At 32.9% G+C, this 26,544-nt stretch overlaps 2 protein-coding genes across 4 annotated transcripts; both read right to left on the reverse strand.

Annotated features, from left to right (window-relative positions):
- Nucleotides 136-7,694, reverse strand: LOC18588841 (bifunctional purple acid phosphatase 26). 3 transcript variants are annotated; one of them, XM_018127370.1, is made up of 10 exons: nucleotides 7,531-7,694; nucleotides 6,178-6,373; nucleotides 5,389-5,589; nucleotides 5,010-5,121; nucleotides 3,517-3,743; nucleotides 2,803-2,941; nucleotides 2,379-2,599; nucleotides 1,605-1,726; nucleotides 1,297-1,458; nucleotides 136-559 (listed from the first exon to the last, which is right to left on the reverse strand). In XM_018127370.1, the coding sequence occupies exons 2-10, from the start codon at nucleotides 6,367-6,369 to the stop codon at nucleotides 484-486; spliced, it is 1,452 nt and encodes a 483-aa protein (XP_017982859.1). In that variant the 5' UTR covers nucleotides 6,370-6,373; nucleotides 7,531-7,694; the 3' UTR covers nucleotides 136-483. The 3 variants fall into 3 exon arrangements, with proteins under 3 accessions (XP_017982859.1, XP_017982860.1, XP_007013583.2); XM_018127371.1 differs by having other exon boundaries at nucleotides 6,178-6,362; nucleotides 7,531-7,693; XM_007013521.2 differs by having other exon boundaries at nucleotides 6,178-6,454; nucleotides 7,531-7,693.
- Nucleotides 17,031-21,379, reverse strand: LOC18588843 (translocase of chloroplast 90, chloroplastic). Its single transcript, XM_007013524.2, has 3 exons — nucleotides 21,022-21,379; nucleotides 20,613-20,750; nucleotides 17,031-19,902 (listed from the first exon to the last, which is right to left on the reverse strand). The coding sequence occupies exons 2-3, from the start codon at nucleotides 20,743-20,745 to the stop codon at nucleotides 17,642-17,644; spliced, it is 2,394 nt and encodes a 797-aa protein (XP_007013586.2). The 5' UTR covers nucleotides 20,746-20,750; nucleotides 21,022-21,379; the 3' UTR covers nucleotides 17,031-17,641.

Here is a 26,544-nt window from a genome sequence, read left to right on the forward strand (position 1 = left end):
TTTTCCTTTGCCCTTGTTTTCCCATCAAAGTAACGATCTCTTTTGATCTTACTGTTGCTTACCAGTTTCCTCCGAATGTCTGATGCAAGCCGCAGGTAATCCACCAAGCATTTTGCGACAAATCTTTACTCGATGTCTCAAAATCTCTCATGTATAACTCATGTAGAGCAAGCAAGCTTCCTACAATCCTGTTTATTTTCAATGGAAATGTGAGCAAAGGCAAAACAAAAGTTTACCCTTGTCGAATGTTACATAGAATCAAAGTAAACCACCCCAATTCTTGAATAGTGATTATTTTAGAGATTTTACTACAGTTTCTCAACTTATTAACCATTTCAACGTTACATATTCGAGCACGAAGTAGAAGAAGACGATCACTCCATGCATCTCCAGTAACGAGTTTGCATTTGATCATTGTTGGCATTTTCATCTTCTTACTGAAATTACATCAAAGCAATCATGGCAGAGGTGCTAGTTATCTTCTCAATAAGAAGCAATCCGCCCAAGCCCACTCCTTAAATAATGCTTCTTCAGTTTTCTTCGTCTCAGATTGCTTGACCTGCAAGAAAAACCTCGTCTTGTAAATTCAATAACATATCTGCACCTCAAAATTTTGTAATTGTTTAGTTTTTTCCCAGTTTTCTGTGGATTAGATTTCTATGTAACCATGCTGCTAAGAAAGCCTGAGAGCCTAAATGTATTGATACTCTTAACTTATTTTTCCTACTGTAAATTTTTTCCCAGATGCAAATATCTCAATAAGCTAATAAGTCCATGCAAATGCTCTAAAAATATTTAAATATTTAGTTCTAAGAATGCTTCATGTGATTGTTCAACTTGAGCAAAATTAATTGATTTTGATCATTAGTTCTGGGTTTCGCTGCAGACTATGATGCTTCCTCATCTAACATACAGCCGTACACAAATTAATATCTCTCTGACTGATAAATCAAAATGATGTGCATATTTTTTTTTTTCAAATGGACTACAAGGTCTCACTATAGCGAGTGTCAATAACGATGACCAAAACCCCACAATGTGTGAACAGAAGTATAGATAAAGAACTAGAGTTTTGTCCATGATTTTGTGCTTTTGTACACTCTCTCTGTTGCAAATTGAAAAATCCATTTATATCAGAAAAAGGTGGTGGTTGCAATCTTCATGTCCCAAGTAACAGATAAGATGGGAACCTAGCTTGTGAATTCATGTAACTAATGAAGCTGACAGGTCAAATACCATAAACTTGCATGTTGCACCACCGGCTAACCAGAGCAACAAATGGTTAATTGTACTTACCAGTACTGATTGTGTAATACAAACGAATCAGTTGCCACTTTTTTCCCATCATCATTGCGGTTCCAGTGGTAGAATGCATGCGTCCTATTTCTGATCTCCAGCGTTGAATGGCCATAACTGGCTTCTCGGAACGCAGAATACTCTGGTTGGGGATCTCTAAATCTACATAACCGAAAAACATGTGCTAAAAACGATGAGGAATGTTGTTACTTATGGATTAATTGTAAACGAACTGTGAATCATCATTGCTGTTATTACTATTGTTGCTTTATGCAGGCAGAAATTTTCAAATATCCCATCTAACTAACCTTCCTGCTAGACCTTCTTGATTTCCACCATCTCCAACAGTGATGTAAACAGGAGCTGATTTGTCTGGTACGGGGAATCGTTCTCCACTTGATACATTGTACCTTATATTTGAGATTCGATACTGAAAGTTCAGCAGGAAAAAGTATGAGCATTCCTTTCAGAAAATAAACCACCAACTATAATAAAATATAACCATATCATGTGAGAACATAATAGGTATCACTCTAGAGTTCAGTATCAGTATGATTATGAGGGCTCAATGTCGCTATTTCAGAATTATTAATGTTTCAATCATGACAATCAGAATGGATTCCTCTCACGATCCAGACTTCAATGAAATAGCCAATTTTTACTTTTTGAAAGAAAAATACTGGAACTTGTGGTTTTTAGTTCCAAATTTCCAATAGAGAAAAGAGCTCTCATTCATTATTAACAAAATGGAATTTATAAAGGCTTTTATCTTTCTTATCATTTTAAAATATACATATAAATAAAATAAATATCTAAAACAAATGGAGTCCCTGATTGGCTTATTTTACCATTGGAAGGAAATTTTGAATTATTTCATGCAACAACTTGCCCGAATTGAGTTGTTTTATGACAGAGGAAAATATTCCAAAAACTTAATTTTACTACTTTGACAAAATTATCTTCAGATAAACATCAAATTAATCATTTAAAAAAAATTTACCTTGAAAGAGTTGGATAATGCAAAATAAAAGTAATGAAAACAAGGAAAAATGAAAAATGACATTTTAAGGAAAGAACCATACAGATCTTTCATAAGCATGAACGTGACCAGCAAAGACTACATCAACTTTGTGATGGATGAACCATTCTTCAAAGACTGCTCGCATGCTTTCACCCTCCATGAAATGTGCTTCATTACTGTTGTAGATTGGAACGTGCATAAGGACAATGAGCCAAGGGGTCTTCTCCCTGTCAACCCTCTTTAATTCTTTGCTGAGCCACACCCACTGAGGTGTGTATTTCACTGTTATGAAAAGGATAAATCAGGTCTGATGTAAGATGTAAAAAAGACAAGAAAGAAGCAACTGCCCTCTCAGAGGAGAAAATCCTAACTGAGCACTGGGGTAATAGAAGGCTAAGCCAATTAATCTTGAGAAGAGGACCAGAAAGGTCAGGATGCTGAATAGCTTATGAATATAAACAATTGAAGAGGACAAGAAAAGGTACCAAATGGAGAGTAGCTGGATAGCACAACTATATGAGCAGATGCACGTCTAATAGCATACCACATAGGGCTGCTGCTTTTACAAGCCAAATGAGGTGTAGGGTAGCGATGGAGATAGGATTTAAAAGGAACAACTTCATCCTGCACATGTTTTCAGAATTTTGAAAGTTAAGCACCAAACAAGAATGATTATGAATGTTCTACTGCAAAGAGTGAGAACTTGTAAATAGTGTCGTAGCTTTGTTAGACTTCAGTAACATATTATAAATAGTGTCAGCTATGCCATAACTTTTAATATCAAGTCAAGTGCATCTCAAATGGAATAAAACAAGAAAGAGAAGACCTTAAATATCTTCTTCTGGTTAGCTAGCACATAGAAAATCAGCAGTCAGACTTTTAATAGATAAATATGAGATGAGATCTAACAATAATAAAACCAAAATGTTGATCTAGGGAAATCAAAGAATAACCTTGAATCTTCTTCAGGAATACTCTAGGCTTATAAGTTGAGAACAATGGACACCAAAACAATTTTGGCCAACATGGTAGCTGATGAAAAATGCTTCAGGTGGCATGCAAATACTATTACGCATTGCATAATCAGAAGCAGCATGTAAAGTTGGGTGAAGTTCATAGTAGCAGAAAATAACTTATGATTTTTTGCAATAATATGTTACAAGAGAAACCTCAGCAGTAATGCTTGTTCAATGCTTTACCATGTAAGGCATGTATTCTATTTCATGATTCCCAGCAGCCCAGATCCAAGGCTGATATGCAGTACTTCTCTCAACAAAGCGACCCCATGAATCCCACCGTATACCAACATCATTATACTGATATCTATCAGCATATGCAAGATCTCCTACAAACAAGACAGTCTGTGCTCCACTCTGCATGTAATGCTCTAGGGTGGACAATGAATTATACGTCTGACCCAAATCACCTGCAACATATTAAAAACATTTTAATCAACATAAATTCAAGAAAATGAAATGGTATAGAAGAAACACATAAATATGAGTTCATAAAAAGACTTGGCATCAAGAAAGTATGAAATTATCTGATCTAATTAATGTGGATTGAGTTGAATTTCCACAAAAGATGAGAGAGAGACCAGAAAAAATCTGCAGGTATGGCTGATTAAGAAGTTGAATAAGATTAAATGGTGAATAAGGATTTGTGCAGCCAATTTAACTAGTTGGGATTTTAAGCTTCATGGAGCTGACTTCAATTTTCCTATTGTCTTGCAATGTGCTTTTTTTACTTGTTTTCCAGCATAAAAGATAATATTTGTCTTATCTTCAATAAATTACCAAAATTTTCCTTGTCACCAGAAGTAATAAGAGTTCATATGTAGTTAAGCATTTTGTTTTTTTAATCAATTAATGAATTCTAATACACTAAAAGCAGTATTTCTTTCAAAAGTGGTAATGGGCACTTTGCTAATTCTTTTCTGGTCATGATTCAAGAATAACTCTTGGTATAAGCTTGGGTGTGTTTTATGTGCATGCATAAATGATCTTTGTGTTCTCATCCATCTTCATTAGTGCTTGTATGTATAAGTATCCAATTTCTATTCATTTGAAACCAGGAACTTGCCTAACATCAAAACAGCCTGATTCAAGTGAGTGACAGGACAAAATAAAGGAAAGACTGCGGCTATAATTTTAGGAGGGGCAGCAGAGTGGGATTCCTTGTCATTTTGTTGATGTTTGCCAGGGGTGTGATGAAGCAACGTGATGATTCTTGAAGGGGTCAGAGTTCATTTAAAGGTCGATTCTTTCTACTAGAAAATTTCTTTCCTTCTTTTGAAATTTAGTATGGGTTTTATGGTGAATATAATTGGTGAAGAAAGAGGCAGATAAAGTAAGTGGAAGTGGGATTTTTCTGCTACAGTTAAGAATTTGTGGGTCAGAGAAAGCATTAGCCATTAAGGGGGCATGAAATGTAAACAAGAATTTTTTCACAAAGGTGAAAAAGAGGGTATTGTAAGGAACCATAAAAGAATTAATGTTTCGTCATCTTGAATGGATGAAAGAGAAGGAGATTTTGAGCAATGGCTTTTGGCAATTTGGCCCTTTTTTTTCCCCGGCCATGTGGGTGTTTGTTTTTTTTTCTCCCTTCTCCAGACTATTGCTTCTCAAAAAAGAAAAAAAATTAGTGACTGAAAATACCCATATTGCTTTAGATTACAGAGGAAACAACTCACCGATGATTCCAAATTTGTAAGGAACATCTGGACCAATCTCTGGAGGTGTTTGAAACCAAAATTCTCGTGTGGAATCACCAGTCCCAATCTTGTAATAGTACTTGGTGTCATACTGAAAACAATAAACAAATGATTAAGCAACAAATTTCTTCCTGTCACATTTAGTTAACGACACCAACTATAAGTTCAAATCCAAACCCATTCTTGTAAGTTTGGAGTAATACAAGAGCTAAAGAATTAATTCCTCTGTAGAAAAAATCCACACATACACTGGCTGTAGAATAAGCTGCTAATAATTACTGGCAACTAAGAATATCTTTCCATGTTGAAGAAGTTAAGCCATTAGTGAAAGTATTACTTCCCCAATAATGATTATTACCTCAAGGCCATCAACAAAAACATGATGAATGTAGCCAGAATTGTATTTGTAAAAGGTGTAGTTTGTCATCTTCCCGTCTGCAGTAAATTCATAATTTTTCTCTGATGTGCCATATTGTACTTTTCTGGGCCCTGGTTCATCAGCTGTGACCCATGAGATAATCACAGCTTTTCCATCATAGTCCCCTTGTGTTATATGCACCTTCAGTTGAAATAACATGCATGTTATAAATAGATGCACAAAGGGATTGGAATAGAAACCAGCATGAAAAGACATAAATGGTATAATGCCCTTGTGTAATTGGGAAAGCATGCTTCATGAGGACAAATTTTGTTGAGTCATTATCAGTGAACAACACAATCTGACAGAAATAATGCATAGATTCGTAATGAAGCCCGCATGTTCCATAGATACAATACGTGTCTGCCTAAACAATTATTCTTGAATGATGGTTCCCTTAATTATCTCAGAAAAAAGGGTAACCTGAAAACTACTTGATACCTAGAAAGAATACAGTCAGTAACAGCAAATGACATGCCTCACAAAGTGGGAGAGCATGGTATATCCAATGCTGTAAGTAGTGAGATAGAGAATATGAAAGAGGAAAACAATCTTCAGTCTTTATTTTTTATTTGAAAAAAAAAAATTGCTCATTTTTGCACTGCCTGATTCTTTTTACAAGCCCAGGTAATGATGATTGATAAAACAAATAGCACTGATGAAGACATATGTTGATAAACTTTGTCTAGCAGCATAATATATGAAAATAATACAAAAAAAAAATCTTACTTGTTGTGGTGCATTATGTCCATTGGGAACTGCAAATACTTCATTATCAAGAGGGATGTCAACCGATGGCCACTCATTCCGAATGAAAACACTTGTGATACCAGCATTCACATTGTTCACAGAGTTCAAGAAAATGAAGGATGTGAATAAGAGTAGAAACAGCAAAGACTGCATCCTAGTGACCCCTGGCATGATGCTTGATCAATCAAACAATAAACATATGGTTTACACCATCCAAGATTAAACACCAATGTACCAAAAATACAAGAAGCAACACCTGCAATTAACAAATACTATTATAAAAAAATTTGACTACATGTCCCAGTCAAGAAGGCTTAAAGATGCATAATACATTGAAAACAAACCACCCTGTATGTGCTCTAATCCATACATTTAGAACAAAAAAAAAAAGAACTTTTTTCACTTTTGGAAATTGTTGAAGTAATGAAACAAGATATTATTGAAATATAGGAATAATCATCAAAGGAGCAGAATTTTGTGAAAATAGTTGCTTCTGTTTAAAACTTGCTTGTTAGGTTGTGTGGAAAATCCAGTAAAATCATGACACGACTTAAAAACATGGTGGCAAATACTCTTCAATCAATCTCCATTCTCTACAAAGGAAAGTTGCCAAACCACCCTGCAAAGCAGTTAGAGTCCAACCCATCAAAAGGGGCCTTGTTACCGCACTACTCCCCTTCTTCCATCAGTAGTAGATGACTGATGTTCAAAGTTCAGACCCTTAAGCTAAGTATTATAGGAGGAGATAAAATGGAGCCAGAAACCGAAGCATCTGCTAATAGTCCTCATACTCAAAATTTTTGTCTTGGCTACAAACTAGTTGTTGGCTATCATGGTTGCCATTGCTTTACATAATCTGCAGGTGGCACTAAATCCACTAGGGAACAACTACCTTCATTGGACTATATCAACACCTATCTTCATTTCACACCAACTGTCTAACCCAACAAAGTTCACCAAAACTGCTACAACCCTTTGTCAAAAAAAACATCATCTCCTCATTTGAAAACACAAATAAAGTCAAACCATCACAACATACAGAAACAGATAATTGCTGAAAACTATACTCATAGCATCATTGATAAATGGAAAAAAAAAAAACTCCATTAATAAACATTGGAAACTATCTACAGATCATTATCACATCAATGTAATAGAAAAGGGGGAAAACTACAAGATTCGGCTAATTTGTTTAAACTGAAAAAGACAGTTACTTTTTAATTCTAACAACAACCCAGAAAAGATCGCCAATAAGAAAAAGTAAAGATCAGAAACAAGAAGAACTCAAAAATCAACATTTCATTCAAAAAAAAAAAAGAGAAAAGAGAGTACCTTTAGGAAATCGTCTGAAGAGGTGAGTTTGAAAGGCAATGATTGGAAATTCGTAGGGATCAGCTATGCAGCTTAATAATGGCCATGGCTATGGCTAAGGAGGAGGGATGGCGTGGGTTAGTAGGAGACAGTATGGTATGGCCTAGGTGGCGTACGTCAGAGATGACAGTTTGTCGTGTTGCTTTATCGATTGCGTGTTCTTAAGGAATATTCTTCTGATTGACGAACAGTGTACACGTGGCTGTAAGATATTGATCAATGTGTCGGTTGGTCCCACATTAGGCACGTGCCAGTCAGATTAAAATTGATTGTTTCATTGTCATTTTTGGTGAGAATATAATATTTGGCATTACTTTTTATAATACGTCTTTAGTGTTCTTAAACCGTTAAAAGAAAATAAGAATAACAACTCGAACAAATATTGAAAAAAAAATCAAATCCATTCATAATCTTAGGTTGTTTTTATTTTTTTGATAATTATAAAATACTTTTTGGTACCATTATGTATAATGTTTAATTTTATTTTTTATAATAATTCTGTTAGATTTATTTTTAATTTGGTAAAAATATAAATCAATCCAATTTGAAATAATTCATATTATCATTAATTTTTTATTTGAATTGCACAGAAATTTTGTATTTCAAGACAAATTTTTCTTTTATTTAAACAAAAATAAAAAGGTCAAAAATCAATTAATTGAATTGAAATTGAGCAGCTAAATTTTGGTTTAATTTAACTTTTAATTTTTACTAAAGTCTTTTGAAATAGTAGTATTTTGCTTGGTGACGTGGTCGTCTATCCAAGCCAATCCTTGCTCGAGGATAAAGGGTAAATTAAAAAATATACAACGCTTGACATTATTTGGGGGATATTATTTGAAAAAAAATCATTTATATGCAATTAGGAATGAGGGTGATTAATTGAGTGGTTTAATTGGTATGATCTATCATATTTAAAGACTAAATTAATAAAAAAAAATTTAAAAATTGATTAAAATTGACTAAATATAAAAAAAATAAATTAATCAAATATTGAATTGATTAGATTAGTTCGGTTTCAGATAAAAAATCAAAATTTTATTGTTTTTGTAAATTATAATATTAAAATTTATAAAATTCATTTATAATTATAAAAATATGATATGAAAATTAGTAATGAAAGTATATATTTTATATAAATTTAAAAATAATATTATATATTATATATAATTAGTTTGTCTTTTGGTCAATTCCATTAAAAAATTTTAAAATTGAGAATCGACCAAATAAATCAATTAGACTAATTTTTTTAATCAATTTAATTAAACTATTTTACTCAAATCGCATTTGATTAAATAAAGTCATTGATCCGGTTCAATTCATTAGATTTGGTTTTTATTGAAATTTTCAGTTGTTAAAACTCATGAATGTTTAACAACGTAATAGAGTATTTTGAAAACTCGGTTTCAATTATTCATATTTATATTTTCTATTTTTAAAAAAATCAGATTTCAATTTTTAAAATAAAAAATATGATAAAGAAACTAAAGCCAGTTTGTAATGAGCTTCGTTCGGCTCGATCTAAAATTTGATGGGCTGAATTCGAAACCCCTAATCTCGCCCAAGTGAATCTTCGATACAGTTCGCCTCACCCAAATAATGGCGGGAGCCTTCAAATTTAACTCTTTAAAAGAAAGTGGTATAAGCAATTATTATTGGATCAAATGTTTATAATAATTTGATCATTTAAACGATATTTTTTGTCAATAAAATTTTGTTTCAATGGTAACAAGAAAGATTTGGAATTTTTAGATTTCAGATTCAAATCTTATTAAATATTAATTAATTCAACTTTATATTGATTTTTATATAATTTTTTTATGAGTATACTACTTTTTAACTGTGAATGAAATATGTTCTTGTAATATACATAAATTCATAAAAATAAATATATTTTTTGGGAAAAGAAATACTTGAACCTTCCTATCAAAATTCCAAATTTCATTTTGAATCATTTTATTGCTCTCACGAGCAGTACTCCAGCTGTCTGAATTGAAAGAGGTAGAGACAACTTTATTCACATCAAAGGAACCTTGTATCAATTTAGACAGCTGGGGAACCTTGTATTCCTATGGCGAAATGCACCCTTTGTCAAGTCTTATAATGAATAGTATGTACCCAACAAAAAAAACAAGTCTCATAATGAACAATGAACACCCATTTCCCTACATGTTTGGCAACAGCAGCACAGTAGGTTGCTCTTATTTTTTGGCATGCAAACTTTCAGCCAGAGAAGTGAAAGACCAAAACCTAGCAGCCACGGATTTGGGCTCTTGCCTTTGTATAATGTCGACTGGACAAAATTAATAAATTCATCTGTCAAACCCCACAAACACAGAACAAATTATTAAATTTGGAGTTTGGTCCCCATGGAAATTCATAACAAAGAAGAACCATTTTCTATGCTAAAAACAAAGTATTTTATTGACTTATTCCTGCTCCAGGATGCTTAGATTCGGATATGCTAAATTAGCTCCATAAAATAATATTATATTATATTATATAGTATGCCAATTTCCTTGGGTTAAGTCATCAACGGGTTTGCATGAGATGAAGGAGGTATTATTTATTGGAATCAATTGGTCAAATGATCAGTGATTTAAACATGTTCACATTTCTTAGTTGAAGGTGACTAAGCATGGAATGAAATTTAGTTTTTCATATATTAACATTTGGCTTATTGACAAATATACAAATATTTTATTTAAAATGTCAGATTTGGATTTTTATTGTAAAAAAAAAATTCACCATAGTACTTATGGAGATCATTTTCTCCTAATAAATTAGGTTATAATAGATAATATGAACTTCGTTTGATGCTAAAGACATGTATTTTTCCGTTCAAAAGAGTAAGTTAGAATTTCTTCTTTTTCAAATTAAAAAACAAAACAAAAATAAAGAAGATAAAAAAGAAAGGTAAAAATGGGCATTCATATTTCTGAAATCAGAATTCCCTAATAAATGTTAATCAAAATATCCAACTATTCAATGGATTTGACTGATGACTTCCCAAATGTTGTATGGGTTTTGACCCAAAAAATCCAACTTCTTTAATAGGAAAATAAAGAAGCACCAAGATCTTATCTTATCTTTTATTTTTTTTTCTTTTTCCAAATATAAAACAAAATTAAACAGGAAATGAAGAAAAAGAAAGAAGGAAAGAAAAAATAGAGGCCACAATTAAAAGAACGATAAACCAATTATATCATATTCCACATTTTCCACAAGTATTCATCATTCCTAAAGGCATCAAAATCCCAGTTTGCTTGCATAACCATAAATCACCAAACCATTCGGACCCACTGATCAACACCATATTCAAGTCTGTTAATCTCGTTTTAAAAATATATTTTTTTATTTATAAATATTGATATTAAACTATATAATAATAAGAGGCAATCTCTTTCTCTCTCATTAAAATTACTCATTTATTTCAAGATTCTAATTTTCAAAATGATGATTCCAATTCTAATCATTCATATCTTTATTATACCTTGTCTTTTTTTTTCTTTTTTACAAATAGGAAATTATACCTTTTTAATATAATGAGAAAGTTAAATCTTTAACTCTCTTAACAAGATATAATGACCGTTAAATTTAGTTTGTATTATTACATTATGACATTAGTTTGTTGAACAAAAGTTATCTTTTTTCGTTAATATCATTTTTATAATTTTAGGTATGTATTTAATAAATTTTTTATATTAACAGTTTTTATTGTTAAATTTTTAGTTTTTACCGTTAAGATTTAAGATTTAGAGTTTACAAATTAAGATTTTTTTTGTTGATAATATAAAATAGGTAACATGATGTAAAATTATAAAAAGAGTATCAAATAGGGTATCAAAATAAAGATATAAAATTTTTATTCTAATTTGTGAGTGCCTTTTTCATCTTCAATCTAAGTGTTCTCAAGCATTAATCAAGTTTAAAACACCAAACCTTTTTTTCCGGTCCAAACTTTGAGTTGGAATTAAATTAGTACTTAAGAATTACTTAAGAAAATTAAGATTTTCCAATATTTTTTTTGAATATTCAAGAAATGCCAACTAATTATACAATGTATATTAGGTAGGTGAATACATTAATTTCACATGTATAATAATTTGATAATTTCAAAAAGTAACAATGGTAATACAAAATTTATTTCCATATATATGGATTTAATTTAATACTAATTTATAATAATCAAGAAAAACAAAAGAAAATCACAAAGCACACAAAGCGGCTCAAATTCGGAGGCGGTCTTTCTGGCATACACCATATAAATAGAGAAAACCAGGACTGGTCGTTGGGCTCGTTTCTTAGCGCTCTTTCTGCTACTTCCAAGAAACTCAACACTTCGTCTCGATATATATAACATAAAAAACCATCCATTGCTCGAGTAGCCATGGAAGACCCATCATCCAAGGAAGATAACCCACGAGTTCTAAAGGTTCTCGAAGCTCTCAAACAAGCTTCTCACGAGTTACAAGCTCACCCAACTTACAAATCGGCTAACTCCAACTCATCCGCCATTAAAGCTCTCCTCGAGCTTGAAACTGAGTCCGATTCAATCCTCTCCAACGATCCACATCTCTTTACTCTATCCCAACACCTCGCGGACCTCAAAACGCACGTCGAAACCCTGAAACGAACCCGTGGTTACGGACTCAGGAGCTTTTTGACTCGCCGTGTCTCGACTCACTCCATCTCCCGAGTCGCCGGTTCGATTGAGTCCGAGATTCAAGCCTGGATTGACCGTGAGAGCATCGAGAACTTGATAAAGGGTTTGAAAGAGCCGGGGAAGAACGAGGACGAGTTGGTTCGGTTACTGACCCAGTTCGAAGACCGAGTCTCACAAGGATTTAATTGTGAGTTACAGAATTTAGTCCTAAAATCGAAAGCTTTTTCGGTTTTACAATCGGTCCTTTGCGATCCGAATTGTTCGAAACGGATACGGGAAAGTGCAGCGTTTTGTGTCGCCGCTTTGATTCGATTCAACAAGGATGTTTTTGTCGGGCAAGTGAATATGGGAGGTACAATTCACGCGCTTCTGGACATGAGATCAACCCATTCTCTGAAAGTTTTGTGTGAGTTGATTAAATTTACTAAATCACCATTTGTGGATGAGATCGTGTGTAATGGGGAAATTCCCGAGATTTTAACTTTGTTGGAAACCAAGGATTTGGACATGAAAGTTTTGGCCTTTGATTGCATTCTTGAAATTGGCTACTTTGGACGCAAGGAAGCTGGAGAAGCACTGCTCAAAGGAGGGTTGATAAAGAACCTTGTGGAGTTGCAAAGGTCAGAGCTTGGCGGGGATTTGATTGAGATGGGGAAGTTTGAGGCTGAGAACAAGGAGATTGAGGAGAAGAAAAGAGAGAAGAGAGAAAAGAGGTTCTTAGAGAATCATCCATTTGCAAGCTGTGTGGCAAGGTTTGCTGTGCAGTTAGAGGTTGGGGAAGGGTTGAGGCAAAGAGAGAAAAGGGCTTTTAAGCTAGAGATTTTGGAGAGAGTTAGGGGAGCATCTATTAGTGATGCTGAGGCTGCTACAATTATTGCTGAGGTTTTGTGGGGGTCTTCACCTTGATCATGTTTTGTTACTAGAATTCAGAGGTAGTTATTTGGTTTTTTTTTTTTTCAGTGATTACTAGTAAATTTTTTGGTTTGGTTTATAGAAAATTTTGTTATGTATGTAGTGGTGTAAATCAATTGTTTATACAAATTGAATTCTATTTCTCTGTCATATTGTTTTCCCTTTCTTTGCCCAACATTTTTTGGTTTGGTTTGGTTTGGGCTGAGAAAGAAAGTTTTAGTTCCAAAACTGGGATCGGGGAAGCATTTTCTTTTTGATTCTGTTTTTGGGGTATGTCGAGTTGAAACTGCAATCTTTTGAGCCAGAATTGTGGGGCATCCATTGCCATCTCCTAAGCAAATCAAACGTGGGTGAGCTTTGGTAGTTGAGGGTATTTGAGTTAATTTCAATCAAAGAATGGTTTTTTAACTTGTTCTTGGAATACCCGTTTCTACTTTTCAGATGAAAATTGTGCGTTCTGTGCCTCCAAAGGGGGGGTGTAAGAATCATTGCTTTTGGGTAAAAAAGTGAACCTTTGGTTATTGCATGTTGGTGCAAGAAAACGGTCTAATGATGGGGACAAAGAAATGTTTCAAGTTTATGCTATGAACGTCATATTGAAGTCAGATTCCTTGTGGAATAGTGATATTTTGAGCTGGAATTCTGATGTCCTCAGCACTTACGTTTTCAAATACATTTACTTACGTTTTCAAATACATCTTTTTCTCATTTTTGTACAGGCAAGCATTTGTTATACGTAAGCCGCCAAAATCGTGCGTCGATTGTCGATTCCTTGCATAGCCGAATCACATATATTGTTAGTCAATTTCTTTAACTTTAACTTAACCCTCCCTTTCCCTTCCGCGTTGACTAATTTCAACTTTCTTATTACTAATTGAGATCTTTCTTATTACTGCATTGGGTTCGGCTCATTCCCATTAAATCCTCAAATTCCTTAAAAAAGAAAATTATGAAAAATAACTCTCTTTATAAGCTTAATTCAAAAATATCTTTTATTATAATTTTTATTATTTTTGGTTAATTTTTTACATGATTTGACAATAATATCCTTTAAACAATTTCAAACAAATTAAAATGATTTTGATTCTCTCTATCTCGAAATCCAGATAAAAATTTTAAAATTAAATTTATCTTTCTTATCAAATACTGTCTATCTCGCCATCCCAAAGAACAAAAATGATATCAAAGTATGTATTTTAGATTATTTGGTTTATTGGTTTATTCATAAAACTTTAAAATTGAGAAGTTGAAATTGATTAAACATATCTATAAATTCGAACACTATATGATTTTGACAACTTAAACTTAACTACGAGCATGTAAATCAATTAGTTATTAGGTATTGCATTATTGGTTTTTAAGCATTGTGTCACTGATTTTTAGATATTATGAGACTGAATTTTAAATATTGTGTGACTTAATTATTGCGTCTCTAATTTTTAGACATTGTGTGAATGGATTTAAACATTACGTGATTGGTTTTTAGGTATTTCATAACTTTTTTTTAAACAATACCTAAGTCACACAATGCCTTACTAACCAGTCAAGCAATACCTAAAAATAGGTTACGCAATGCCTAACAATTAGTAATGTAATGCTTAAAAACTAGTCACAAGTCATGTAATATCCAAAAATTAATAATGCAATGTCTAAATACTAGCCACGTAATACTTAAAAATCAGTTATGCAATACTTAAAAACCACTAAAATTACTGAATTCTATTTAATAAAATCAATAACTTCAAACAATACACTGTATTCTATTTAACAACATAATTAACGAATATGCTTACTTAGCAAAAAATACTCAAAATACTCAAAAGTTTTTTTTCATGTATCAAAAACTACTCCCAAATTCTTAAAAATGTTCAAAACTTTTAAAGTGGTGTTTGATACTTTACAATGCAATGTGATTGTAGGAAAAATAATATTACAGTGTTTGATATAAAAGTAAAATAATAATCAAAATGCATGGAGGTAACATTGCAACGTTTGGTTTACAAGTATTTTATTGAAAATGTAATGTTAATTTTCAAAATTATTCATATTTATTAAAATGCAATTTTAATACACTTGTATTTTTTATTATTAATTTTTATATAATATCATCTCTTAAATATATTTTTAATGTCATGTATTTTATTTTCAATTCTTGTTATAATCTTATATATTTTATTTTTATTTCTTTAATATATTTTTTATATTATATATTTTATTTTAATTATTTTACCTATATTATATAAATTTTAATTTCTTATATTTTATTTATTTTAATTTTTAATTCTTATATTATATATTTATTTTAATATTTTTTATTTTAAATATAACATTACAAAATATTTTTAATAAAATAATAAAGTTGAAGAGTAAAAATGTTTTTAATAACATTCCAGAATGCAATATAATGTGATCGCATTGGTTTTTAACTGCAATCAAGTTACATACCTTAACTATAATATGATTGAATTACAATCTTTTATTATAGTAGTTTATTGTAAAATAAACACTATAATATAATTTAATTGAACACATTATAAGAAATGTGTTATTACTTCTCTTATACCCAACGTTACCTAAAGATTTTTTTTTTGTGTATCAAAAATTATTTTAAAATGTTTAAAGGTTTTTCTTTCCAATAAAACAAACTTTAGAGATAATGATATAACAAGGAAAACTCAAAAGATATGAGGCAGTTTGAAGCGCGAATCTAAATATATGAATTAATTTAATTAAAAATAATTTTATTTAAATTAATTTTTTTAATTAAAAATAATTAAAATTATATAACAAACTATTTTCAAAAAACACCTTTATCGGTATTTTGGAGAAGAACCATTTTTGGAATCGTGGATCACGATGATGTTCATTGTTCAGTGTACGTGGCGGGTGCACAAAATTTCTTGGGAAGATGCCCTCTGACCCGGAGGTTTATCATGGGTTGTTCTTGATTCAGAAAAAGAAAAAAAAGAACATATTGCAATTTCTAGAAAAGTGAGATGACAGGTCTAAGGATGAAGATTACATCAGAAATGTTGGCTGCTGCTGGTGATCATTCGGTCTGAAGCTCATTCAGGTTCTGTCAACCTACAGATGAGATCCCACCTGCACAAACGACAAGAAATGCCAAATGGCCAATGTCACACAAGGGCCTAATAACCAGTTACTGAGTTATTAGTAAATTGGAAGAAGAATTGAAACTTAATACGTCCTTCCACTTGGCAATGCCTGTACGTACGGATTTAATTCTTCTTACTAATCATCACAAATTCGAAAGAATGGAAACATGACAGAAATAAGAAAACAACCTGAAGTGACAACGAAAGTGGATTAGGATTCTATGAAGATCATCACTCTCTCCTCACCTTGACAGATGGGAAAATTCAAGAGCCCGGGATTTTGAGTGATGGGATGCATGCTGATATTTGCGTGCTGTGGAGACTAGTTTGTCCGTTATGTGGCAAAGTTAAGTTGTTTCCAGAAGAAGCATACGCTCAATTATTGCAGGTAATGAACAAAACGACATTGTCTCGTGTTTGTTCTATCTTCTCTACTGGCTCCAACTCTTCCCCAACGTCGCTGTACTGAGAGTTATGGTTGCACAAGTATTGTTTTTACTCTCTTGTTTTTTGTTTCCAATATCCTTTTTGTTACTATGATTTTCTTTTCTTGTGGTAATGATCTCTGTAATTGCTCAACCCTAGGGAGGTCCGTTTTGCCTCTCTTCTTCCATAAGAAATAAAGGATTGCAGGTGGCAAACGTTAGGTGCCAGCTAGTTAACAAAAGATTAAAATCAAAGCCTACAAAGAACATTTCAACTGGAGAAATGTATATAGAATAGCTCATAAAAAAAATCTAAAACTGGAGAAACAAAATTAACCCAAATTTCTAAAGGCGTCAAGTATCAAATTTCAGGCTGGCACATTAGCCATTGCATGTTTAGTTAAAGGAATCTAAGGTTCCCAAATTGAGGAAGAACTCAGATTAGTAGCAATATCACAATTTAATAAGTAAATTTAACATGAAAAGGTCCACTAGTTTAGAAAGACCACTAAGAAAAATTATGTGTTGGCATTTAATACAACAAAATCTAGCTCAACAACAATTTCAACCCTTTAGACCAAAACAAATAAAAAGGAAGAATTTTGGTCACCCTATTGCAACTATTTAGCGTTTTCCCATGAATCACAAAAATTTTTATCTCCGGTGATTCCCTGTACAATTATTGCCTCGATTGACACTAGCCTCTGCTGCCAAGCCTGGCAGCTCAACTGGGTACACAAATGCTATGGACTCCTCAAGGTAGCGGAGAGACCGAAGTCAACACATGGTCTTTCTCCCATATTTCTGAATTAAGGCATTCAACAAAGTGAGACTATATCCGGAATGACCTCAAAAAATCCTGCATACTATATCATCTGTTTGGATGGAAAGACTATTCCAGATATAAACTGCTTTCTTGACCAGGCTCTCTCTCAACAAGGAAAATCTAGTGCTTAACCACCCTCTAGTGCTTCAATGTCTCTATTTTCCTTTCTACGCCAAAGGGCCCTAAAAATTGAAAAGACAGCAACCAATGCAATCTCAACATGCTCAGAGCTAGCCATCTTCACACAAACTTGCCCCATTTTCTGGCTATTTATGTTGCCACTGACAGACAGCCTCATGCCTCGCATTGGCCTGAACTCAGACTGGAAACCACCACCAAGTACTGTCTCTTTATTAAAGGAGAGAGCTGTCATAGTGAGGCTAACACTGTCATTTCTCACAGGGTAGTCCCTCCCTCTAAAGGTAGCTTCAAAACTCCCACCATATGCCACTTGTCCAGAACCCTCCATTCTTCCAGCATTCAAAACAAACTTCATTCTCTTCCCCACCAATATGGCATCCTCAAGCTTAGCACCAACATAATATTTGTTCCCAAATGATGTGAAAGAAACACCACAATCAGTGACATTGTGCTTGAGGCTCCTCAGCTTTGCATTGCTTTGAACAGTATACATCAGATCTTTACCAGTAGACTGAAGATCAAGTCCTACAGAATAAGTAGGCCCCACAGGATCTACATATGCAGCAGCACATTCAGATTGAATACTGAAATCATGCTTGTCCTTACTCATCTGTCCTGTAATTGAAGCAAAAACATTCTTCTTCACTTCCAAAGCTGTCTCCAAGTTTATACCATCAAAACCAACATCATGATCCCATCCATGGGGATCAAGAACAGGTCTCGCAAGCCATTGGTCATTTGTGACAAGACAGCGATATCTGTGTACTGGGCAATCTGAGTCAAAACTTGGAGGGACTGCCATATCTGGTAATGGTACAGCCTCTGGAGATACCTTGTCATTAGCATCATCATCACCTGCAAAGCTTTTCTCTTTGGAGAGCTTGCTCTCCTTCTGTCTTAGGTTCTCTTCCTTCAACTGTTTTTTCAAATAAAGAGTCTCTCTGTATTCCAGTTCATCAAGATAGGCTCTTTTCTGTGATTTAGTCAATTTTTTAAATTGAGACTTTGTCAGGATTCGAATTGAAGGCAATTTATCGTACTCCTCTTCTTCTTCCACATCCGAGAGCAGAATCTCATCAACTTTGATTTCTGGTTCAGCTGGATGTGAGACTGACCGATGACGTAGAAAAGATGAGAGAAGATGAGGCAGAGAAGGCAACCGGCTGTTACTTAATGGTCCTAGTTCAATGCTGTCTTGAAATTCCAAGAGGCTGTTGGCATCACCAAGAACCTTGGTACATATGCATAATAACAAGAATTGGGATTTCCAAACCTGTCCATTTGGAAGTATATTTTGCCCCATGATATTTCTTTTGCACTGAGGGTCATTCTCCACTAAAAGTACAGGGTTCTCAAGCCTTGAATCAGACACTGCCTGGTGTATATATTGCTGCACCAAATCTGTGCAATGGTTCACATATGATTCATAACTGACAGGATACCCATTGGGATCTTCGGGAAGAGTAGGAGAAGAATGTGTCATGACAAGGATGGTGTTAAACCAAATGGCACTACCAAAAACTTTGGTCATAAGCTTCAAAAGGGGGAAATCACTATAACCCATGTTGATGAGGTCAAGCCGCTCAAAATATAGAACAACGTCTGGAGGGGATCTTCTAATGTATCTCTTCACGGATAGCATAACCTTCCTATTTCTTCTCACATTACTTGTAGATGAAGGTAAAAAACCTGGGGTATCAATGAATGTTATCTTAATCCCATTAACAGTTCCCACAACCTCTCTAATGCAATCAGTGGCAGGATGAAACGCATTGGTCTCAGTTTTTGGTTGATCAAAGATAGAATTTATGGTTGCACTCTTGCCAACGCCTGTTTTGCCAAGGACAAGTATTTTAATAGAGAAATCTAATTCTGGCAGCCCAGATGCCTCCTGTTCTCTTGCAATTCCTTTAGCTCTTTCATTTCTTAAGTTCACTCTTTTCAAATCTGATTCCCCTGCTCGTATCAAAGTTGCTAGGTGCATCCTATATAAAACTTTGGCCACCAGAAGATTGTCATGAAATTGCCCCAACCGTTGGAGAAGACGCAAGAATTTTATCTGGAGATCTTCAACTTTTGCCAATGGATCCATCTTTTTTCTATAAGGACTGTCATCTAACAGATTAGAATCTTCAACTAGGATTTGCTGCTGCGAAGTATAAGGGTCATTATCATGAATACAACCAGACGAGCATGATGTATCAGGACGCACTGACAATGCCACCGAACTGGTGGTGTGAGATGAACCTAATGAAAAACAAGACAATATGCCCAATCAGTTACAGAATTTATATAATCTACTGTGGCCATATTTTAATCAACATGAACCAACTTTAGAATAATAACTGGTTAAAAGACAAACTTAATGAGAGATCCATGGTACACCTCTAGTCATAGAGGTTGTCAATTTCCACATCAAAAGATTACCCAAAGCATTATAAATTAAGTTTTAATAAAGAGTTGATCTAAGCAGAGAAACTCCAAACTATCAATCTGCCTAGTAGTCTGTAAAATAGCTATATCATATCACATTTTTGTTTTTGTCCCTTTTTTTTTTAATTTTAGTTTGCCAATTTCAGTGAAGATAACAAAGCTTCCTTTTCCTTTTTATTCTTTGTCTCTATGTTACATTTATTTCAATATGCTTCTGATTTCGTTAATTTACTAGTTCTTGTTTTTCAGCAAACTGCTAAATGTCAATAAGACAGCTACTAGTAAGCAACTTTCTGTCTAGATAAGATCACTCTATCAAGTACTAAGTTCAAGTATTTAGTAATTTACTTTAGAGTTTAGTCAATCCCTTGAAACTAGCATATATGCCATAGTGCTTATATCACAAAACTATGTATACCCACTTTCCCAAATTTTACTTCATGAAATTTGGTGTATGAAAAAAGTCTTTTGACTACGAGGATCAAAGTTACTAAGCATACATTGAAAAAGGGAGAAGCTGATACCTTGATGATCATATTGTTCCTCTCGAGACGAAGGAGCCTCGGGAAAGAAACCACCACTGCCGGACAGTGGTCTAGACGAGTCCAAAGACTTGGATAGTATTTGAGTGAAAACCCAGTCTCTAATTCCCTTCATCCTTCCTGAAATTTAACCAAAAAGGGCTCAGCTGATCGCTTATGCCTCATGCTAATACAATTCTTTCAAGCTGGTAATGGTATGAAAAATCCTCACCATAAATCATAAGCTTAAATCAATATATCAATAACTCGAGTATATTTATATTAGCAAAAATTAAGGAATAAATTCAATTGGTATAAAAATGAGAGCATCAACAAGAAATAAAATAACCATTCAATCACAGCAACAAAGTCTCACAGAAATGTAAAAAAAAAAAGCAAGGTAACTTCATACCTTAAATAAACCCAATTGAACCTTAATAAATCCAAATAAAACAAAATCTCCCGCTAGCATGAAATGGAAAAGCAAGTAATTCGGATTGGCAGGGGCAGCTCCGAGATGGTGGTATCGGGCTTAAATCATTCCAATTTATCTTTTTCCTTCTAAAATTAAAATAAAAAGTTTTTCTCTAAAAACGAGAAGAGAAAAGAAAGAAGAGGCTGAGGAGGAACAAAAATCAGATAAGACAGACGGAGATGGAAGATTTGCCACTTTTTTGTTTCTTTCTTCTATCGATGCTCTGTCAATCTCATGTTTCTCGCCAAGTTTCGCCCTAGGCCCGCTTCCCCCTCAAAAAAATATTTTTTTTTTCTGGTTTGGGGCGTTTTTGCTAATCGAGTACGACCGGGACTACCGTGGTCCACGAGACTGACTTTGCGATAGGTGTAGGTTGATCATTAAATTGACACGTTGTTCACGTGGATGGAGGTGGATTTTTTAAAAGAAAATTAAATATGCAAATAAATTTTAAATTATATAAAAGAAATTAATCTAATTTTATTTTTTTATTACATTCAAATAAATTTTTAAAGTTTTATTTTTATAAAATAAATCATTTTCACTACTGTCAACTAATTTTTGTTAATTAATGGTACAATTAGTAATTTTTTATATTAGATTATTTATTATGTGGCATGTTGATATGTTATTACGATGGTGTCAATGTCACATTACAGATAATATGATATCAAAAATTATTGACTTAGAATTAGGGTTTTTCCTTTTCAAATATCTAAAAATTATTATTAAGGATTTAAAATAAAAAATTTTAAAAAAATCTAATTGTTTCCAAACTAATTACTATATTGTTAATTGAAGCTACATTTCCTAACAACAAAAACCCTAATTCAACTTTTTCAATTCAATTAAAGCCATTGTTGTTCGACTGAAAATTAATGTAAAGAAATCTAGAAAACTTAAAAACGATTTGAGAAGAGGAAGAGAAAAAGGTATAACACACAAAATTTATAATACTAAAACTAGTAAAGATATATAATGTTGTTCTACAATGAAAGAAAGTTAGATAAGAAGAGAACATTCTAATTATAAGATACATTGAGTTTAGGAAATGTTGAAGAAATTGAAATTTTTTTTTTACATAATTTTATAAATTAATGTATTTATATATTTTATTTTACATAATTAGTTTGTATGTAATTTTCAAATGTTTATTTATTTATTGTACATTTTATGGTTATTTATTTAATTATTTATATATTAATTTATATAATTATATATGCTTTTATTATTTATTATTTATTATAATATTGAAACTACTTATTATTTATATAGTCAATTATATATAGTCATCTATTAATATTTTAAAGGAAAGAGAAAAAGGAAATACGAAAGAAAAGTAAAGAAGTGTGGCATTTGTGTATTGTGTAAGGATATGTTTGTCACTAAACTATAATATAGAGGACAAAAAAAAAACAAAATTGAAAAAAAAAATAAAGAAGAAGTGAAATTAGGTCATTAAGCGGAAGACCCATCCACCCGTAGTGCGATTGGACACTCCACGGTAGGTACGAGCCAATCGTGCCACACCAAGCTTTGCCAGCATGGTGTTGGCACGATTGGCCCCAAAGGGTGCCAATCGCACCACAATGAACGCGTCAAACGAGGCTTAAGCTCGATTGTTTTTTGATAATTAAGTTATTTTCTAAATTAATTTGAGTTTTTAGTTTAGTTTTAATTTAAATAATTGGGATTTGTTTCATTGATACATGTGTAATTATTTTGAATAGGACTGAATCATGTTATCAACTTATCATCATCTTTAGTTTATAATTTTAGTTATTATTAGCATTTTTTTTACTTTTTTTCTCTCTTTGGCTAAAAGATTAGCAACATTTTGAGTTTTTAAAAATGCAATTCTTTTTATTTTAAAGTAATTTTTTGAGTGAGGTGTATGATGATGAGCTTATAGTGTCAAAACTACACGAAACAAAATATGGAAATAGACGTATATGATTTTGTTATGAATTAAATTAAATTTAAATGTATCCAAAAATAGGTGTACTAATTTTTCAATTAATAATCCCAGATTTTATTTTTCTCCCTTAATTATTTTGGTTAAAGCGAAGGACGACTATATTTTTGAATTTTGACTCAAATCACATTTTAAAACTTTTGATGTATTTATGTCTAACTTGCTGATATAATTTCATGAAAAAAAGGAATCCAATAAAAATATTTTTAAAGACAGTAGTAATATTCCTTTTCTCCTTTCAACTTTCAAGTTCAAACTACTGGAACAGAACTACTCAAATTGGATCTCTTCCCCGTTGTGTGCATGCGACCATTCCTCTTGTCTTTATATTAACTTGCACAATTTATGAGTCTTCTTTTTCTTACGGCAAGGCTTTCATCTGTTGGCTTTCCCACAATTTGCAAGTATTCTTTCTCTTAAGACAAGGGATTGATTTGTTGGCTTTCCCTAGTTGCAGAAAATTTTTGTTGTGTTGTGTTGTGTTGTATCCCCTAGGATCTGGAAACCTTCAATTTACTATTGTCCGGGATTGAAGAATTTGGTTCTGGCATAAACGTCGAAGAGTACTTATTGGTTTATTTGGGACAGATTTATTTTAGTATGGACTTGGATCCTTCAGGTGAAGAAAGCCGAAAGACATCACTGAAAATTAGTTCTGGAAAACTTTGTTGCAATACATTGATTGTTTCCATTGGAGCATGCCCTAATCTAAAATGTCAAAGATTAAAACGTATATATTTTGGTTTAAAGGAATTTATAGAAAAAGAAAAAAATTCTTAACAAAGTTTTTAAAACAAAAATAAAAACAATCTTATTCAACTTGGCTATCCTGCATCAAATAGAGGCCTGAAAATACCCTAACAACTCCAATTACTTTCCATGATGGATGGTCTTGAATAACATAGAATGTGTTAGTGAAGAAGAGGCATGAACTCTTTGTCTTGGTCTATTCACTCACTAATAAGAGATTAAAGTTAAAACTGGGAATACATAAAACATTCTTGAGTATCAGTTGAGGTGTTATTCTAACTGTTCCTATGTGAATAACAGGATCTCTACCATTGTTTGGCAAATGAACAAAGTGATCATTGACTAGCTTAGCTAAAATGAATCTGACTAAATCTGTCTAAAGAATGACAAATGTGAATTGTAGCATCAAAGTCCATGATCCAGTTGTCTTGTTTAATCACAAGGTTACTAACATGTTTAAAACTGTATGTTAAGTTATTTGGAGTATTGAAACATGGATGATTAGAGACAATACTTGCAAAAACAGAGTTAATCAAAGATGGTTTGTTTTTATGACTCTTTGGTGAAGAAACCTTACCATCATTGCAAGTGACCTCATTCTCACGCAAGAGTTCCATGAGCTTGTTAACCTGTTTTTTGATTGCTGAAAATTGGGACACAAAACTATTACCAGATGAATCATCTTCTTGTTTTGACTGTATTCCATCCAATTGACTGTCATTCAAGCTCATAACACTGTTTGCCACAACCTTTCCTTTCCTGAAGTTTGTCTTAGTCTTAGTAAACTGAAAATCTTTAGGAAACCTAGCCAACCTATAACATTTCTCCTTGATGTGGCCCTTTTTGCCACAATGTGAACACAGTAGGTTTTTTCTAGCTTTCTTGCTTGTATCACTAACAGTCAACATAACTGATGATTCTAAGGTAGGTTGTGTTTGAAGCATCAAACTCCTCAAAGTTTCCTCCCTTAAAACTAGGCTGTAAAGTTTATCTAAACTTAGTATAGGGTCTAGCAAAATGATCTATGACCTTAGGAATTTGAAAACCATATCCTTCTGGTACTGGTTAATATATCTTTTGAAATAGTTTGCATTGTATTTTTCATATTCACAATGTGGTGGGGGTTTAAAACTTCTCAACTCTTCCCAAACTCCCTTAAGTTCTATAAAATAAGCATCAATAGTCCTTAAACCTTGTATTATGTTCCCCAACATGTATTGGAGGTTACAAACTCTAGCGTCATCTAGTTGAGTAAAATTTTACTTGAGAGTATTCGAGATCTCTATTGTTGAATCTTATAAACTATTCTCAATGCTATAGGTTGTGTGATGGATTCTAGAAACCATGCCACCAATAGGTTGTTACATCGAATCCAAGAAAGGTAAATAGGATCTGCAGTTTTAAGTTTTGGTATTGTACCATTGATGAACCCTGTTAAGTTTTTAATTAACAATGCCAGTAAAAATGATCGATACCAAGCCATATAATTGTTTGTGGTCAATCTGGGGGTAATCACAACTAATCTTGGGTGATTGGTGTGGTGTAAGCAATAAAGGAATTGTGAAACTGCAATTGGAGATATTTGTGATCTCGATTCAATGGAAGTTTGTGAGATTTGAGGTCTAGATTTAGTTGGCTCTGACATGATTCACCAAAGAAGCAGAAGATCAAAATACAAAGAAAAAGAATGATTCAACTTACTGACAAGTTGAAGAAAGATGAGTGATAAAGGCTATAACAAAGCAAACAGCCATTATGAAATGTTGTGATTTTCCCAAATCGACCTTTGCATGGTCTTTAATGACTCTAATATCATGATAATTAGAGAAAGGTAACATAGAATATGTTTGGGAATGATTGATTCATTCACTTCATCGTAAGAGTACAAGGGAAGGCTTTATATATAGAACCTTCACAAAGAAATAGGAAAAGGACAAAAGTGCCTAACTAACTTCCATTTAAAAGAATGATTAACAGTAACTTGGAATCTTGTCCAAAACGGTGCCGCTCCACTAATACTGAAATGTTCACTTTGTGCATCTTTTTTTCTCCCTTCTGTCTTGTATCAAGACGGTGCGATTCAGACTTTATTTCTTTTGCCATTTACCAACAACTTCAATTCTTGTATGTTGGAAACCTGTTGTACTAATTTTTCTGCTATTTGGATTTCTATTCTTTATGATCTGAGTTGATTTTCTTGGTTAATAAGACTCGAAGAATTATGTTGTTGTTCATCGTACACATGGGCATAATCGAACTAGGTTTATGATTGGTATTTATCTAATGCGTTTTCAACCAATGATGTTTGCCACTCAAGTTATAAACATTCTCTTAAACACGTCCTATTGGAATTTATAAACTAGATTATATTGATAGTTAGATCCATTTTATAATGAAACAAAATCTGGAATGGTTGCCTGTCCACTTCCTTAATGAAAGGATTCTCCTAAATTGAATCTTAATGGAGTCCCAAGTGCAGCATTCAATTGAGAATCATAAACTGGATGCAAGCAACAATGATAAACGATGATGTTTTGGGAGATGACATATTATTCGATTAAATGAAATCACTCATTCTACAAAATGTTGAACCTAAGGTGACGTTTGATACTTTACAATGCAATGTGATTGCAAGAAAAAAAAATATTACAGTTTTTGGTATACAAACAAAATAATGATTAAAATGTAAAGAAAATAACATTACAGTGTTTAGTTTATAAGTACTTTGTTGGGAA

Source organism: Theobroma cacao, chromosome 9 (assembly GCF_000208745.1).
Source record: "Theobroma cacao cultivar B97-61/B2 chromosome 9, Criollo_cocoa_genome_V2, whole genome shotgun sequence".
Taxonomy (NCBI): Eukaryota; Viridiplantae; Streptophyta; class Magnoliopsida; order Malvales; family Malvaceae; genus Theobroma; species Theobroma cacao.

What these genes read in the sequence shown, in the direction of transcription:
- LOC18588843 (XM_007013524.2), bottom strand. Translation starts at nt 20,745, where the DNA reads ATGAAGGGAATTAGAGACTGGGTTTTCACTCAAATACTATCCAAGTCT. An exon ending in GGAACAATATGATCATCAAG is followed by an intron (nt 19,903 to 20,612) that starts GTATCAGCTTCT and finishes GTTTTTCATTAG; the next exon opens with GTTCATCTCACACCACCAGT.
- LOC18588841 (XM_018127370.1), bottom strand. Translation starts at nt 6,369, where the DNA reads ATGCCAGGGGTCACTAGGATGCAGTCTTTGCTGTTTCTACTCTTATTC. An exon ending in TAGAATACATGCCTTACATG is followed by an intron (nt 2,942 to 3,516) that starts GTAAAGCATTGA and finishes AAACATGTGCAG; the next exon opens with GATGAAGTTGTTCCTTTTAA. An exon ending in ATCCAGCTACTCTCCATTTG is followed by an intron (nt 2,600 to 2,802) that starts GTACCTTTTCTT and finishes TTTTCATAACAG; the next exon opens with TGAAATACACACCTCAGTGG.